This window comes from Notolabrus celidotus, chromosome 24 (genome assembly GCF_009762535.1).
Source record: "Notolabrus celidotus isolate fNotCel1 chromosome 24, fNotCel1.pri, whole genome shotgun sequence".
Taxonomy (NCBI): Eukaryota; Metazoa; Chordata; class Actinopteri; order Labriformes; family Labridae; genus Notolabrus; species Notolabrus celidotus.
The window spans coordinates 9,714,895-9,734,328 of NC_048295.1; the positions used below are offsets into that span (position 1 = coordinate 9,714,895).

The window sequence follows — 19,434 nt, forward strand, 5'->3', positions numbered from 1 at the left end:
ACACGGCAGAGACGCGTCTGAAACTGAATCAAATTTCATTTGTCTGCTTTCTGGGCCACATGTTTCCTGGCCAATGACCTCTCACCCTGTTGCTGTAATCCTTCGACAATGATGCTGTGATCTGGCGCTGCCTCAATCTCACAGTCCAATGCTGACCAACAGCTGCATGGGATTTTTTTTTCTCCTTTAGATAGAAAGAGGAAAAGAAGACAGAGAGCAAACTCACTTCTTTCCACCCTTCTCTCTCCACTGCTTTCATTACAAACACCATAAAAATATCTATTTATAGTGATTTTTGTTTTGTTATTCTATTATGTGGTATTTCAGCCAATTTAGCCATTTATGAATTTAGTCATTTATCCATTTATTTTATTATCTAAACATTTTTTTCACATATATTTATCCATATTTTCCCTTTCTGTCAATATAACTGTCTTTAAAGTCATCACTTGACTACTTATGTTGTTTTGTTGCCGATACATTGCTGTCAAAAAAATTAATTTGCTCTGTTGTTTACTCCCCTAGCTCATCAATCTCATGCTGTAAATATATCTGTGTTTATACATGGATAATCACTCCATATGACAGCAGTGAAATGAAGCACCCGGCTGTTTGAGAGATAATATTAAAACTATTAAATCCTCTGCTGAGCCTCAGTTACTCAGTGAACCTTCTCACTGCAGCACACAGGGATCCTTATAATGCACAGTGCAGGAAGCAACATGCATACAATAATGTGTGTGGAATAATGATATCTGATGAGACCACACACAGCAGCCAGCTATCTAAACCCCCTCAATCCATGATGTAATCTTTAAGTGTGTTCAGTAATTACAAGGTCCTGGATTCCTTCGCTGCTTAGAGCCACCTCAGCCTTACGTAACAGACAGCTCACGTGCCACCAATTCTGTGTGCAAGATTACAATATGGCTGCTTTAAAGCCTGCAGCAAGACAGCCGGGCATTAAATCCATCAGCTCGCTGAGATCGGCTGCGATGATAGTGAAGATACGGGGAGGAAAAATAGGGATTGTGGTACTAGAGCTGCGTGATACTGGGAGACAACTGATCCTGAGATATATGTGCAATATAAAGAAACACAGAAAGTTACACCTGATATCTACAGAGTGCTTTTATGCACATACTAGACCTGCAGGATGGGAGCCAAATACACCATGTGCCACTACATTGTGATACTATGTCAACAGAAGGAAGTGTGATACATAAACTAAAATTAAAAGCTGCATATTAGTTATAACTCACTGTTTTTATATCTGTTTAGAACATAACACTAAATTGGCACCAATTAATCTAAAGGTATCTGATAGCTAGCTTAGCTTCATCTGGCTGCATCAAAACAATGTGATCCGTTACACTGAGGCCTCCAATAGATTACATTTTCTGAAGCTGAAAGCAAAGCATGCTTACTTTAACATTAATCACATGACACTACTTGAATTATCACAATGAATTCAGACTTATGTGATGTGGTTATTGCACATGCTATCATTAAAACTGTGATACATTTTGCATCCCTAAGTGATTGACCTCAATTAGATTCATTACAGGAATGCTAAGAGTTTGTTTGTGCAGTAGTTATGACTTAATGTGAGCACAGGAAAATAGAAACCTGTCTATTTGTGAAGACCATTTTGCATCCTTTGTAGTTTCACTTAAATGGGGATGAAAATTGCGTAACTGTGGACACTGTAATGCAATTTGCATACATAAAATGTCCTGAAATAAGCTGATAAAGGGCTATTAGTTTGAATTTGTATACTTTCACTAAATTTAAAAGGCAAATACTCCATTTCTACTGAAACACATTCATTTGGCAGCTTTTATGGAAGGTTATTTTTCAAATTTGGCATCCCAAACGTCAATACAATAAAATGCTTACAGTATCTGTTCTTCTTTGTAAATTGTTTAGCATTTCCAATCATTCAATGAGCAAAAACTTCAATATTTTTAGCTAATTATATCATTTAATACTGTAAAAGTACCCGTTAGTCATTTATGGCGAGCCCTTGCGACTTCTAGTAGTAAAACAAAATAATGTGGATACTTTTTTATCCTGTTTTATCACACTTTAAAGACTTTTTTAACTTGCCCAAAACTACTTCAATAGTGTTCAGATTAAAAATTCTGCTGCAAATAACAATCAAAAACTGGGTCTTAATTGTAGTCAAAGTGTTTGTTATGAAAGGTCTCCAGGCCCAACACAGGCTCCAACACTCAGAGTCAAACTCTATGCAAAGATTCCATAGATTCAACAAACCGTCACTAAAGAGGCTTTCACTCCATGATTGGGAGGCAGAAGAGATATTCAAACAACTCAAACTCCACGCCGCCATACGAAGCATTCTGTGTAACAAGCCTGTAAACAACAAGAGGCGTCAAGGGCCACGGGAACTTACTGGAAAGCAGTTAACATCCCCAGTTCATCATCGTCGTCGCACGGCTCCATCCCGTCAGCCGGACCGGACAGATGAAGGAACGAACGGGCGGAGAGAGAGGGATGGACGCCCCAGCCCCACCGCCACCACAAGGCTCAGAGCGTCGGAGAAAGAGCTCCTGTCCCGCTCCCTCAGTCCAACTCCTCCACTCCAACAAAATCCACCTCTGAATCTCTTCAAAAAAAAAATCCCCAAACTCAATTTTGTGTGTGTGTGTGTGTGTGTGTGTGTGTGTGTGTGTGTGTGTGTGTGTGTGTGTGTGTGTGTGCATATGTGTCTGCCGGAGTGTGCTCCTGTTTTTTTCCTTTTTTTTTTATTCCTAGCTTGGTGCCAAATGTTCCAGCTTAGCACCGCTGTGCAGCACCACTGGTGATGGATTTAGCCGGGGCATCTGGGCCAACAGGGATAAACTCCATTCACTCACACACACGGACACACATAAACGCACAGACTATCTCTCTCACACACACACACACACACTCATATACATGCAGAGTGTGATGTGTTGTGAGACTGCAGGGGACAATGTTGGAAAAACCTCCCCCTGCACGGCATCATCAGAGAGATGACAACATGTGTGTGTCCTGTACGCTCACACACACACACACTCATAGAGCTGTTGGATCGATGCATGAACAGATGTGTGCCAACGTGTGAGCGCAGACACAAAGATGGCATTGTGACATAAAGGAGGCTCTTCTTGTCTTGTAGAGATGTGTACACACGTGTGTGTGAATCAATGATTGTGTAGTGATTCACACAGAGGTCAGCCGTGCAGGCAGCGTGAGATTAACACAACAATAATGTATACACAGAAAGAGAAGGACACAACATAATAGTGCTCGCGTCCTTGCTGACTCAGGAGAGGAGATAAACGAGGGCCGGTCACATTAAATCTGATTGTTCGGAGTGGGAAGGAAAATGTATTCACACAGCATGGAATAATCCCTCCTGTTTGCTCATTGAAGAGAGAAATGAGCACAAAGTAAATGAAATTACTCCGACTCGCTGTAAAAAAATCAACAATGAACACGGCTGTGGGCTGGATTTTAGAAATGCTGCTGTGTTTCAGATCCTATTTATCAGTCAACTGGTCAATCATGTATGTAAACTGTAGTCCCAAACACTGAGATCTAAATCACTGAATGTTTCTGATCTGATATTCCTAATAAGTTAAGTCAATCTTTTTATGGAACACCAGAATGACCAATGTGGACCCTACTACTACTGAGCCTTACTGTTGCAATACATGCAGAATTTGGTTTAGCTGAATCAAGCAAGGTCTTCCCCAAGCGGCAACTTCCAGTCCAAAAATATGAGTCCAATGCAGAAGTGTTAAAAACTGCAGTTCATCGAGCGTCCACTTGAGGCTGGCTCTGGAAGTACAGGAAACCACATACACACCAATTCAAAGAAGACGATCTTTACAGCAGAAATAGACATGTTTACAGCCTGGTACAAAAGACCAGTGTAGTCTGGATAGCTCATTTCAAAGTCCCACCTCTTTACATCACAATCGCTCGACACAGCAATATGGCTGCCGCCGCCGATTAGCCTCAAAACAGCGCCTCAGAAACAGATGGGTGGCGTCACTGATACTACGTCCATGGTCCCTGGATAGCAGCATATGTTGCTCCTAGATCTGAATATATTGTTCAGTATTAATGGAGCCTTCACAGATGTGGAAGCCACGCATGCCATGGACTCTTACCATTGTATGAACTGTGCACCAATAACAAGCTAAGTGGTCTCTCCCTCGCTAACAGCAAAAAGACGCGGTGTGCATGATTTCCAAAAAGAATGTAAGATATGACATGTTGGTGGATCATTTCTATCCATGGTTTCCAGAAATTCAAGCACACTGCACACACTTCATTAACATTCAAGCTCAATAACGTTCCTTATATGCCTAAAAATGAAGCTCTGCAGGAAAAAAACACTTCTCAGCCGATTGAAGCAAATAAGAAATATTTCATATATATTTCATGTCCAGTGTAAAGTGTAGCATGGCAGCTTGAATACCTTATCTATTTCAGACAATGCTGTGTTAGCTTGCCACAAATCTGTTTCTGCAAGCAGTGAATGTCTTCTATGATCGACATCTACAGCAAGTTTGGACACTTCTGAGTAACGTCAGCGCATAAAGGAGGGAACAGACGGCGACTTTCGGCTGCACTGTCTGTCAGGATGGACGGATCAGGGAGGCCAGAAATCACCGTTCAGCCTGTTGGAAGTCTTGTTGTCTTAATTCAATAAAAAAAAACACTCAAGTGATATATAGCACCTACAATCTCAAACACTCAACCTTATAACATCGAGCCGGCTGCTGAAAAGTGCTGCCTATCTGATTATCCTTCAGATTTATGTCTGACTGCTCTCCTGTCCTCCGCCGACACCCTTTGTGGGAGAGTACATTGTTCTTCTGACAGCTGGATTCGGCCCTGGCAGATTGCTCTATCAGCGCGGGTATATTACAAAGTGCTAATGGATGTTCCCTGCAAGTTTATAAAGACAAATTACAGTCACAGGAAGTTACGCAGTTTAAGCTGGCTCTGAAGATGTTAAGAGACAGGACAGTGATTTGATAAATGAGGGTCGTTTTAGTCGAGATTACTCCTTCCTGTGAGTTCATTTAGATAATTGTGTGCTTATATTGCACTAAGTATTGATTTGGACATGATTCCATTAATTTAGAAATGACAACACTTCTTCCATATTAGCTGTAATTCATTAAATATCTCTTAAAATTAGCACATTTATCAGTTGTGCTTTAAACTGAACATTTCCAAGTAAAATAAGGTGTTTTGTGTTTTTAGGGCCTGTCTCCACTGAAAGCATTTTTTGCTGGCAGCACCAAAACCTCATAATTTAGAGCACTTCTCACTTTTTCTATGTATGAAAGTTGTATCAAAACACTTCCGCTTGTGTTATAAGTAAATGTTGTTTTGAAATTTTGGATTTCATTCAACCGAATAAACAAAGGAAATGCAAAAACATTCGAAAGAACTCTGGACCTATGAAGTGAACCCTCAATTTCACCAGGACTAGTCTTCCCAAGACATTCCTGTTGAACAAGATATCTGAAGCCCCGCCCCTTTTTGTTGCGATTGATCAGAAAGGGAGAAATACCAAAAAATGGTCTAAGTGGACACGTCATCGAATTATCATCCAGCCCTACTAAGCCTCCCTTGCTACATCCCTAGCAATGGTGTGTTCTTCCTGACAGCAGTCTGCTATCAGGAAATAACAGACCATGGCTCCAAACTGCAGTGTTCAATCAGAATCAAGCGCCTGACACAGATATTACTATCCCTGCACATTCTACTCCACTTGCTACCTCTGAGAAGCCACCTGGTACTGGTCCTTAGCCAAGAGCTATCCATAGCAATATCTACAGGGAGGGGACTGTATTTTTATATGCCAATGACCCCTGTGTGACTACATTTATAAATAGCATGATAAAAAAAAAATGGAGGTCAGATTGAATGTTCAGAGTATCTGCTGATGCAGCATGCTGGGGATCTCAGATAGCATTTTATTTATTGATTTATTTATTTTCAAAGATCTATTTAAGTTTTTACACATTATATGCAAAAGATCAATGTGAACAATGAAAGCAAGTGATGTTTTTGTTTTTTAAATAATAACAATTATAATAGTAATTATAATTATAATACCAAAAACAAATTGAGAAATACAAATAAAAAAACAACAACAATCCAAAGCCTCAAAGGATCAAAATAAAGAGAGGGGAATAATGTAAATGTGCCAATAAGCTTCTGAATGTCCCAAACACACACACACACAGGTGTGTCTGTGTGTGTTTCATGTGCATGTCATCCTGAAAACGACTCTTGGCCTAATGACCAGACCTCTGCCGTGTCCATCTGGAGGCTTTGGGGACTTTATGTAACCATGTTTGTTTACTGGGAAAAGCAAGCAAAAGAGTCTCCTAAGTAAAGGCAATTTTGGCGTTTTCATTCCCTCAATGCCATGAGCTCCATATTATATAATGGTATGTGGACTGTTATGGGAAAGCAGGGGATAGAGGAGAGGAAAAGTAGGGCAAAGTCAAGGGGGAGAAGGTTGGTATGGAGGCGTGGACGGCTGACAGGAAGGAGGAGAGTTTTGTGACTAGAAGGTGATGGATTTTGAATTTATGGTGTTGTAGATAGTGCTGTAAAACTCAATGTCGTACGTCTGCAGAATTAATGCACTAACTTTTCACCAGTTCTGATAATCAGTATCATTCACAGCTAAAGGAGTCTCAGACAGACGGCTCCTCCACAGTGCCAAAGGTCCTCTCTGTTTCATTAAAAAGAAAACAGAGATTCATCCTACCTTTAATTGCTCTTTCCACTCTAAGTCATAAAACAGCGTGCACCACCTGACCCAGCCGACTGCTAAACGCTGCAGAAAACCTCTGCCTCACTTGGACATACCTTTTCTCGGTTGTTTCCCCCTCACAGTCGCTCATTTATATCTGAGCCGGACATCTTCACCCGGCATCTAATTACAGCTGAAAGGTCAAGAGTTTGTCTGTGAGGAAATTTACTCTCTTTGGAGGACTACTGCAAAACCGTCTGAAGTCTGTATTCCACACACACAGGGCTCACAAATTCAACTGCTTGTCCAGTGAGGGCGACATTAAAGGTCAGAATCCTGGCACTGTGATCCAGTATCAAAATAATTCAGGCTTTCCTTCTCAGTCTCATTACTTCTGGTTTCCTTTGTTTAGTGCTGTACCTGGTTTTAACACCTAGGGAGGACTAAATGTGATTTCACTGCACTGAAGCCTGCTTTTTAATGCTATTAAATACGACTGAATCATAAAAGCCACACTCTTACTTCTCCACTGGTGTAATGGTGTAACTGTAGACTAATTTAAAAGGATCCACATCCCCAGAGGAGCGTCATATAATTCCCATCAGGTGGAAAAAGCCTTTAAATGCTCTGCACGCCTCCTGAAGTCATTCCCTTTATCGTCACCCAAGTAATGATTTAACACACATGTGGTTTATAATGATATTTGATCACACAAAATCTATTTTGAAAAAGTAGTATGGGAGGTAGAGCTATAATATCATATCTCAAAGAGCTCATAGTGTCCTATTACCCCTCTAGAACACAACGCTCCCAACATGCAGGCCTGCTCATCGTACCTAAAGAGCCTTCAGTTATCAGGCCCCTCTCCTTTGGAATCATCTACCAGTCAGGGTCCGGGAGGCAGACACCCTCTCTACTTTTAAGAGTAGGCTTTTGATAAAGCTTCAAGTTAGAGCTGCTATAGGCTGGGGGAACTGGCGCAGGAAGATCCAGGAAGGACAGATTGGAAGGATATGTATTTTGTTAAGCATTTAGAACAACAAATAGACAACGTGTGAATGGGTACCGCAAAATCTAGAATGGAGTTGCACCAATTTATAAGACTGTTTGTTTGTTTGGGGGTACAAGCCAGTACTCATAACTTTTGTTTCTTTATTTAACAGTGAACTTTGGTTTGCTTTAACCTAATAAGGGAGAGAAGTATCAAAAACTGGAGGACCCCAAAAGTAGCTGCACAACTGCACAACACAAATCAACAACACAGGACTCACAACTCAATTTTCCAGCCAGTACGACTTGATATTAAATGCCTTTGCAGACAACTGCCTATCTGCACATCACACTTATCTACAAAGCCTAATAAATCTACTCTAATCTTCACCTCTCATGCAGCCGTGATTTGGTCTCCAGCATCTCCTGAGGGAAATATGTGGCTGTATTGCTGCTAAGTGCCTCGCTGTGCGCACCAGCTAGTTGCCAAATTGGTTTGCCTGTTGGATCATGCTAGGGGAGAAAAAAAAGTGTAGAGTGGGGTTTGAATATTTTCTGCTTTCAACAATGTTAACGAGTTCTGTAGGTCTAAATCGAACAAGGAAGTGAATGATACAAGACGCTACGATAGAGAAGACTTTTACAATAAGTGCACATGTAAACTAGTTTAAGGACATGACAACCCCTTTGTTGAGTTCATTAAACACTCAACAATCCTCTGCATTCTGAAGCAACAAATGAAAAACTACAATGCAGAATGAAGAATGATTAATATGGTGGGGAGAAGTCGAGTGCACTGCAGAGCTTCACACCTGAACCTGAACTTCAAATCCTCTCAACGTTTATGTCAAAACCACAGAGCTTGAAAGAAGAGAAAAAACTGCAGCTACAACAGTGAGATAAGTGGAAGGGCTCTGATCAGAGCGCCTCCACCCAACTGTGAAAATGTCTCCCTGTCTCACACTGTGCTCGCCTGAAGAGAGAGAAACAACTTTCTGCAAAAATTTGTCTGAAAAACTCACAATTTACAGCCCCTGCTTAGAGCAAATGAGGCACTGAGTGCACTGGGACATGGAAACACACTTATACTTGATTATCTGAGCTGGGCCGGGAGTAGCAGAGAGGAACAGAGGCGGGATTTTGAGGTGTAAAGGCTGTGATACAATACTAACAAAAATCTGAAGAGATAAATTAATTAGTCATGATTATGAGGAATGAAGAAAGTGGAGAAAAGTTTTATGGACCCTGTAGAGATCAGCTCAGGACTGTCCCCTCAGTATTCTGAGTCACACACAGACCAATACCTGACATCAATAATGGATCTGTGCATACTTCATTCAGGCGCTTATACTGCTGTTTTAAGACACTGTGATATTAACGAATAGCACACTTGGGTGAAATGATGGGGCTCAGTCTCTCTGCCTCTGATACTGAAAGATGGTCCCATTTGTAATAGTTGTGATTGAAAGACAGCTACCTTTCTAACACAGAACACATGGAGGCCGCAGACACTGTTTGTTTTATCCATGAACAAATCCCTCTTTAACATTACTGTTCACTGATACAGAACTGAAGCTACAAACATGTTCATGACAAAAACAGCTGATCAAACTTTAAAAAACAGGACGTGTTCAGTGATCTGCAAAATACAAAAGACACTGAAAATAATGAAATGACACATAAGCCAAGAATGCAGCACAGACATCACATCGAACTACACTCCTCTCCTCTCCCACAGGTCTGTATCTCACCTCACCTCATGACTCAGTCTGCCATGATGCTGCGTCTAAGCCCGACTATATTCCTCAGGTTGCAACCTCCAAAAACAACCACGGCAGCAGAAAACAACTTGACTTCACGTCGGTCCTGAAGGCTGGAAAATGAAATTTAAAAATGCGGTGAAGCGAGAGAACCTGCACGAGGAATGATGAGAGTTGGGTATCTAGGTCCGAAAGAGGAGTGATGGGATCAGGTGATTCAGCAGTAAGCAGAAAGTCGGTCAATCTCTTTATCTGCTTTTTTCCCTTCTTTCTTTATATCTGTGGCTCTCCCTCTCTGCACTGTGATCCTCTCCAGTCTCTCTCTTTTTTCCCTCAGCCTCTCTGCCTCTCCTTAGATTTGGGGGGGAATAAGATTTTGTACAAATTCTCCACAGTGATGGCAAAGATGGAACACATCAAGTTATGATTCAAATGAAAAAGAAACGCTAATTACAAATATTATATCAAAATATTTATCATTTTTCTCACGTGAGGCTTCCTATCTTCTCCCAGATGGTCCAGTCAGCGCTAAGCTTCCCTAAACACACCAGCCAATAGGATTTACGCGCACTGACCGCTGTAACCTTTTTAGACTTTAAATACAGCACAAGAACATTAACTGTTTCCCTGGATGTCACTGAGTCACAGATCAGCACGAGGGGAGGCAGAGCGACAGAAATATGAAGAGAACACAAAGGAAGAGTTGGGGAGAATACATCAGAGTGGAGTGATGAGGAGTGGAAGAAAGAACCGCTTGATGAACAACACCCGGCGTTCTCCCACTTGCCCTGAGACGCATCCTCCTCAGAATGCAAGGAAGGGAGGTGATTTATGGTATCTATCCAAACTAATGCAGGCCTGGTTTTATCCGCTCTCACAGCCCTGCTACTGGGAATCAGAGTCCCATTACAGAACCACTCATGATTAGAACCAGATGAAACAGATAATCATCGCCACTGTGCGCTGAAAGCTAAGTCTCAGGGAGCACTTGCGTCGCCGTGTGCTGCTGGAAGGAATCTTTCCTGTTCCTGTATTCTGAACCATCTCCACCAAACACAACAGCACTCTTGAAATGACTCAGATTTCCTCTCTGTGAACGCTGATGATACGCCAGCTCAAGCTTAACAAGTCTGCCAAATCCTACATTGATACTGTCAGGCTTAATGAAAACATATTGATCAGATCTTCTGTTCGCATCAAGGGACTCGTTATATTTCATTTCACATTACATCAGTGAACAGAAGTAATATACAAGAGGAGACCAGTGATTGATGCAGTGAGGCTGCAATGTGTCTCGTGTTGCATTCAGGGACTCAATAATGAGCCTAAAGAAGTTACAGCTATTTAAAAGAAGTGATTCAAATGTGATTGATGAACTGTTGCTTGAATTAGGATGTAAAACGCACAATCTGGATTAGTTTTATCAAGCTAATAATGTGACAGTGACAGGAAATGATAGTAACACATGTCTGTGTCTGTTTTCATCACTTGAGTTCAGAGTTCAATTTCTCAACTACAACTGGAGGGTGAAATTTGGTTCTTTCAGGGTCCCAAGAGGATTGATCCCACTGACTTTAGTGGGTTTGGTCAAATTAGTATTTTCATGGTCTCCTGACTTTGGTAAGTACAGGCTGGTTGAGGATTAACCCTACTGTCTTTGGTTGGGTAGGTCAAGTTGGTGACTTCATGGTCTCTGGAGGATTGATCCCACTGACTTTGTTTGATATTCTTTTTTGGTCCACAGAGGATTAATCGTTTTTCATTGATCAGTATGGACCAGTCTGTACTTTCAAGCCCCTCTGAGAATGAATCTGTCTTACTACAAACAGTATGGTACAGTAGGCACTTTTATTTTCCCCAGAATATTAACCCTGCTTACTTTGGTCATGATTTTGAATTTATAAGTTTTGATTGTAAAGTCTCTTAAAATATTAGAATAGAACAGAATAGAATATCTGAAGAATTGAAAGAGTTACTGAATTAAAATACCTTGGAATATGGCTTGATAATGATTGTACATTTAAAAGCCATATAAACACTCTTGCCACCAAGTTATAACAGAAAGTTAATACAGAAATAAATCCAGCTTCCCACTGTTTTGTAGAAAGACAATTGTTGAAGCAGTGCTTTTATCTGTTTTAGATTATGTTGATGTGATTTATAGACTTGCTGCAGCTTCAAGGCTTAAACACTTAGACTCTGTTTACCACTCTGCTCTCAGACTCATAACTGGTGACAGATATAACCCTCATCCAACGCGCCCTTTATGAGATGGTTGGAGTGGAATTATGGATCCTACATGACTTGCTCTTCTGATTGGCTCATTCTGAAAGCGCCTTGAGTTAACACTGAACCGGGTCCTAATTCTTAATTCAGTGCGAAACGTGAAAAGTAATAAAATATAATATAAAATATATGAAAGCACATGTGTAGGCTACCATGTTTCTAAGTAGTGCCTGTTTTATTTTGCTGCAATTTTAGAAAAGTAATATGTGACTTTGATTTTGAATAGTGTTGCATAAATAACAGGTAATATTTTAACTTTAGTAATTTCTAGATATGTGTCGAATTAATTTGTTTATCAGGTTAAAATTTTTAACGAGTCCTCATTCGAGTTAATAACCAAAAAGCAATTCACATTAGCCTTTCTACTAATGACCAAATCCAGCATGCTAACTCATTAACTAAGCATTACACCTGTTTGAAACTAGCTTCATTACCACTCAAGCGTGTTAGCATGCAAATTCAGCCATTACTCCAGCATCACTGTCCATAAGTAAGCAGAGCTGCTTGTATGAATCTTCACCTCTCTCTGCATCCATCCTGGATTTACTAGATCTGTGATAATGTATACAACACTATTGATCAGGACTGTTTGTGAGGCAGCAGTGTGAAAACAAGCAACCAATTTAACACTGCATTAAGTGCATGTTAATTGGAAGTCTGCTGAAGTTTACTGAAGTGTGGTCTAATTCTGATTTCTCACCAGTAGATTGCAGATGAAAGTGTTGCTGTCACTTATTTTCACCCGCTCCCTGATGAACGCTCTAGTTATTACGATCATGTACTCACTCATCATCCCCGAGAAAAGATGTCTCCCTCCATGCAAACCCCCGGGTCCGCACTTCAGAGGAGACCGTGATTGAAGAGGACGTTCTCGGGGGCTGGTTCTCGAACGGTTTCCAGCCGATGGGCGCTGTCAGGGGAGTCAAGATTTGGTCGGAGCTGACGGATGTGAGGTCAGTGCTCGGGTCAAATGAAGTCCAGGAAGAGTCAGACGAAACAGATGGGCTGCTGTCCACCTTCTCATCCTGCAATCTATCTCCCCGGTTCATGGTGCAGGAGGGGAAATGGAGACGGTGAGCGGTTGGGGGGTACAGATAAGTTAAAAAGAGGAAAAATGGCCGAGACTTGGGCGAAGACGGGTCGGTAGATGGATCCATGGAAGGATGTCTTGGTGTCCTTGAAAGGAGGGTTGAAGACAAGACTTTGGATGAGTTAAAGAAAGCTTCTCACACTTCTGTCTCAATCAAACACTGAAGAGACACACAGAGAGAGAGGGATGCTGATTTGGATGCAGGAAGGATAAGAGACCACTCAGGGACTAAAAGAAGAACCCACAGAGACCGTGGGGTGGAGCACAAACAAAAGGAGAGGCGGAATCAGGTGAAAGGTGCGGGCAGCAGCACTTACGAGGTGCTTGCTCACATCTCATTACATCCCATTTTCCCCGCTCAACAATTGAATCAAGAGGTAAGAGGATAGAGGCGGTGTGCGGGGGGAAATCGATGGAGCTGGTGGCTTCTGCGGCTACATGATAGCAGCGGGGAGGAAAGTGCCGTCTCGGGTTGCAGTGGTGAGCGGTTCATTCTGAGAAGCCGGGCCGGGTCCAGATGCAATTAGGGCTCACCGCTAAAACCCATTAAGACCGTGATACAGTGGAGGCCAGGTGAGCCGGCCTCCCAATGGCACAGTGGGAATACACTAAGAGAGTGGGGTGTTACACAGTAAAGATGGAGGACACAGATATGAGATATGCACATCAAGTGGATCAAGAATCAAAAATATCATGCATAGAGTAACTTTAAGAAAACAAGATAACATACCCTACTTGTTGACTCTAAAACACTCTAATCTGACACATTTCAAACTATAAATTTAAGATGCAAAGAAAAGCTGTTGACAGTCTCCCAGGTTTAGATTCTAGGATGTTCTTTGCTACCATTTTCTAACCATTACTTACAACTTGATAACCACCACTCCTAAATTGGGGCTCCGGAAATGGGGCACATTAAAAGATGCAGAAAATCTTCAGGAATGCATTATTTTTAACCACTTCATTTGATTTACAAAACTTTCTAAGTTGATAACCTTCAATTTGAGGCCCTAGATGACCTTAAATGATGATTATTAATAGGTGTGTTATCTTATATGGTCGATAATTAGGACCAAAAAAATGGCAGACTAAGATAAGCAGCATGACGTCACTCTTACAGCCGTGCTTTATGAATCCGGAGCCAGGAGTCTGTCATCTTTACATCTTCAAACCTACAAACTGAAAAAGAACAAGCACTACAAAGAACAATCCATCTCCTGCAGACACTTAGCAAAGTCACAGATCTGTCTCCCCTCTTTAGACACATTTTAATCAAGCACTATCTGAATGCACGCTCGAGTGGTATCAACTCAGATATAAAAAGGTGCCACTTGATTTGATGAAGATTGCTTTAAACTAGATCAAACACAAACAGAAGGAGCACATAGACAAGGACAGCAGATTCACTGTGTCAGCCTGTGGCAGCAGCAGCAGGAGCAGCGTTTTCAGGCTCTAAAGTTTTAATCAGCCACAGTCAGGGACATGGAAGGTGAAGGTAGCTGATAAAAGTCTCCTGTCTACACTTAACTTTTAATAGAGGAGTGCTTTGTGAGGTGAGTTCAATAACTCCAGCCTATTTGCATGCTCTCAGATGATTCGTCTTACAGTGGAAGAGCACAGAGGGTGGAGAATGTGCAGGAGTCAGGTGTGAGGCTATAGAAACACTGACACGCATGGAAACACTCAGGGCGGCGTACGCAGACAGAATGATAGAGGAGTGAGTTTTTATGAAAGAGATGATGAGCTTTATTCAACGCAGAACAACAAAATCAAACATCATCGTTCATCTGTAGAAAATCTGTGAGCTACAACAATCCTACGTATTTACAGAAGATACACGGATACATACAAAGCCCAGGAAGTTAGAGAACGGAAACATGTATCTTGTGTGCACAAGATAATCATCTATTTTGGTGCACAAGGGAATTAAGTGCACACAAGATATAACTTGTGCACAAAATATATTAGCTTTTGCATAAAGGATAATAACTTATGCACCAAAATAGTGATCCTGCAAGAACATGTTATCTTGATAGAACAAGATAATCATACTTTTATGTGCACAAAGAAATAAAGTAACTTGTGCACAAAAGAAATTAGCTTGTGCACAAAGAACATTAACTTGTACACTCAAAGTAGTTATGTGGGTAAAATTGATCTTGTGCACACAAGATAATCATCATTTTGTGTGCACAAGGGAATCAAGTAACTTGTGCACAGAAAAATTTAGCTTGCATGCAAATAATAATAACTTGTGCACAATGATAGTTATTCTGCGGGTTAAATTGATCTTGTGCGCACAAGATAATCATCATTTTGTGTACAAGATAATAAAGTGCACACAAGATACAAACTTGTGCACAAAGGATAATAACTTCTGCACACAATAAAGTTATTCTGCGGGTATAAGTCTTGTGCTCACAAGTAAATTATATTATATGCGCAAGATAATTCACTTGATACATTTTGTATGCTCAAGATATGATACAATGCTTACAATGTGGTATCTGGCGCACCCAATGTGAAAAATGATACTTCTAAGGACTTCCTGGGCTCCGTGTGTACAGCTATTTAAATATACAGGTGTGTACAAATGTAAGGACCTCCTGTTTCATGACACATTGTGAAGAAAGTCCTGTTTATTCGTTAGCATTAGCGGACTGAACTGGCCTTTTCAAGTAATTCAACACACATGAACACACACATGGGATCATGTGCAGATACAATGTTAGCACTTCAAAGAAATTATGTTTTGTATTTACATGAATGAGAACGGAAACTAGAAGAAGGGGTTTTGTTAGCGTGTGTTTGACTTATTTAGTCTGTGAAATATTGGAACTTAACGTTCTTTGAGTTACTAAATGGATGCAGAATCTTTTCTTATTGAGATTTTTTCTGTTTCAATTGCAGATATTGAATATTGATACACAAAAACAGATGTTACAGATGAGTCTTCTTCCTCGTTTCCATGTTTACTCCAGGCGCCACCTTGCAGAAAACATCGTGGCCTTACTTGACAATTTCTCTTTATACTGATTGTTGCGTTAGAGGGTTACCACAGAGAAGGGTTGACTGCAGAGGAAGACGTTTTTGACAGACATGCATGAAAAAGAAAGGAAGAATGATAACTCCATAACATGTAAATGTTAGAGTTAACACAAGAGGAACAAAGGAGGGAAACTCCATAAAGGAGGAGAGAGTAAATTAGAATTGCTCAGACGAAGCAGGATCAGAAACTGTGTTATTTGCCTTCTAAAACAGAGGCCACAGTTTTCTAAATATGTGGCAAAAAGAAGTCTGAGAGGGAGGGAAAATATCAGACTCTGACAGACTTAACTTTCAAGCTTTAGTCTGGCCTTCAAAAGCACAGGCCAAGTAACTATGAATGAATTACATGAGGTCTAACAACAGCCATCAACATGCCATGAGGCTGAGTTTTGAAGTGGAGCAAACATGCAGGACAGCACGGTTAAGGGTTAGTGGTGCGTTAGAAGCAACAGGTTCCAGGAAAACTAACGGTGAAAGGAAAAGCTGGTGCAGGAAAGTAATTGAGCCCGTCCCCAGAGAGTTCTGCTACTTGTCCCCCTGCACACGCGCTCAGAGCAGGGGAGTCTAGACAAGCTGAAAGAAGGTAGGTCGGAGCCGAGACAGGAGAGGGAAGGAAACACAACGGCCCGTGTCGTCTTCAATAAATGGGCCGGGGTTGTTTCATGCTGTAGTGGGCCTCTGACGCCGACACATATGCAGACTCAGGGAAAAAGTCTTCGTGGAACTCTGCCAGAAACCTAAAAGAGAGAAGCGGGGAAGGAGGATGGTGCGGGAGAGGGAAAGGTGGTGAGAACAAGTTGGTTTTTTCAGATGTGTGTCACATGACAAACAGCATGGACAGAACGGGGTCACAAGAAGGTAAACGGTGTTTTGTCCTAGATATCCCTGACTGATTCTGCGTAAGTCCTCGACCCGGTGCCCTCTGCCGGGGGTATCCATGACACAGACAAAGCCCTGCTATACCCCCACCAACAGAGCACCAATCACCCTGAGAAAGACCACGAGAGTGACGGTCCAGCAGCCAGAGAGGGAAAGAGGGAAAGAGTGTAAACCCCCCTCCCCTCCCTTTCCCTCCCTCTCATCTAATCAGTAGCGGGGAAAACTAATCCGGAATCTTCTTAGTATCCGCTACTCGGCCAAATCCTCTAAATCTTGCCATCTCATCTTAGCTCCACCGGCCTTCCTAATCTCAATGCAAACAAATTATCCTCATCAGAGGAGAACTTAAGAACGCTTTGACAACGAATAACAACTTAATGGGACAATAAAGGGAAGAGTCTAAAAGACGTGAATGAATCCAGAGTGAGCCCACGTCAGAGTCTGATTCTCCGCTGCAGAGACTCTTCTTAAAGGTGCAGGACGCTCCTCTCGCTCTGTACTGTATGTATTGATTAGAAACCTTTTCGGCGCCACATTCGCAGCCTCGTGCTAATCTTCACCGCCGTTAGATCAGCAGTAACACAAGGCAAGCCGCTTTGGGCGTACACATTGTAAATCACAACAACGCGTGCGTACACACACACAAACACACACACCCCGCGCTTAATCAGAAGCATTCTTGCGGAGAAAGGGAGAGTGAGAGATCAGCTGTGGACAAATCCCAGAATGCATTGCACTACAGACTCTGCGACATCAATCAGTGCTTTCTCACTCGGGCGCAATCTGCCATGAGGCGGTTTTCAGAGTAAAAAAAAGAGAGGCATGAAGGATGTCCAGAGAGACGTTTCAGTGTGTGTCCGGTGTCCTGGAGAGCCGGGACGCCGGGGGAATGTCAACTAGATACAGAGGAGGAGATATTTACACCATCAAATACTATCAATGCTGCTGAGGCTGAAAGGTGTCATCATGTAGGATGATGCACAAGCAGAGCTGGGCGATATTGCAAAAAGATGTTATCACAATAACATATTTCATATCAGTCTATATTGATAATTATCACGATACATATCAAGTCATTATTTCATTTAATTCTAAAGTCAGATTTTTGCTCCTGAGTGAAAGTTGAAGACGGTTTGTTAGCTTGTATCTGGATTTAGTTCTCTGATAATTGAATCCATCATTTCTGGCGCTGCTAACAGGAAGTAGGTCATTAATGTGAGATGAGTAATGAGTAGTTGTAATCACAGGTTTATTTATATTGAACATTTGTTATATTTATATTGAGAAAAATGAAATCACTCTAATTGTCGCCCAGCCCTATAAGTAAAACTTTGTGCCTTCGTATTGAGAAAATGCATGAGACGCTTTGCCAAAGAGAGCTGCAACTACTGCTCAGAGAAGAATGACATCATGGTGTGTATTTAATTTAAGTGTCATGTAATCAAGTACATGCATTCAAGAGCTGTAAAGGGATGACATCATCAGATATCAGCCATCTTGGTTTTTACGGCATTAAGTACCAAGCTCCACTTCATTCATCTCTCTTTGTTTTTGTGTTGAGTGATGGATATCAAAGTACTGGGTACAGTTCAGCCGCTGCTCCACAGCACTGCTCGGTGGCAGCAGGCGGTACTACGTGTGTTTGATTAAGAGAATGAGAGGACCTAAATCCCCCAGGTTTGGGACCGGCTGAACTGAAGATCGCTCGGGAGGATTTAAAGATTAGACTCCCGCGCTTGTGTAACGCCCACTCATCTCCCTCCCTCTAACACATGCTCTTTCTCACTCCATCCCTCCCCCCTTCCTTCTCACCCCCCACATGCTCTCGTTCACTTCACTTTTTATTTCATTTATAAACAACGTCCCGTCAATCACATTGCTTTTAATGCTGATGCGTCCTCTAACCTTTAATCCTTAGCTTGATACTGTTAATCCGGCTACCACTGTGATTCATCCTGCACACACAGACTCCAGGTACCTCTCTCCTCACTTCCTTTGACGCTCAGCTGGGTCAAGGCTTGTTAAATGAACCTTGCAGGTTATTAGCGACGCTCATTTTGAAGCTGAAGTGCTTCCTTTCCGATGTCCTGGTAATTGAATGCAGCACCTCGACGTCTTTTTAATGATTTACCCTCCGAGAGAATGATACACGACTTCACACACACTTGAGAGCACAATGCACTCTCAAGGAAGTTGCTATTATGCCTGAATGTCAAGCTGAAGGAGAGTAAAACCGTCTGATGCATGAGTATACGCCGTACCTGAGAAAGAGCTCCAGATGCTTGACCAGGGCTCGGAGGTTCCTCTCCGGGATCTGCATCTTCCCGAGGATCTCAGGGAGCTTGACTGGAAGGAAATCACAGATCATGAGCATCAGGGAAACGCTGACAGCATAGTGTGATGATCAGGGACCTACCGAAGAGTCGCAGGAGGTGCTGTGCGCCGTACAAGTAGGAGGGTGGAGGAGGCTGGTCGTGCAGAGGGTAGTTGTCCGGAGTCAGCTTCCAGCTCAGAACCTGGAGTCAAAAGGAGAGCAGTTAAGGGCCTGTGTCCACTAACTTCTCATCTGTGCTTACTGATGCTAGGTTAGCGCTTCATAT

The 19,434-nt window shown here is 41.9% G+C and overlaps 1 protein-coding gene across 6 annotated transcripts in view; it reads right to left on the reverse strand.

Moving 5' to 3' along the window:
- The window catches only part of LOC117808315, a 201,733-nt gene that overhangs the window by 54,628 nt on the left and 127,671 nt on the right, over positions 1 to 19,434 (reverse strand). For all 6 annotated transcript variants that reach the window (XM_034677986.1, XM_034677987.1, XM_034677988.1 and 3 more), the window contains 2 exons: positions 19,251 to 19,350; positions 19,096 to 19,180 (listed from right to left, as the gene is read on the reverse strand). In XM_034677986.1, the coding sequence (XP_034533877.1) occupies positions 19,096 to 19,180; positions 19,251 to 19,350 (185 nt within the window). The remainder of the gene's footprint in view (positions 1 to 19,095; positions 19,181 to 19,250; positions 19,351 to 19,434) is intronic.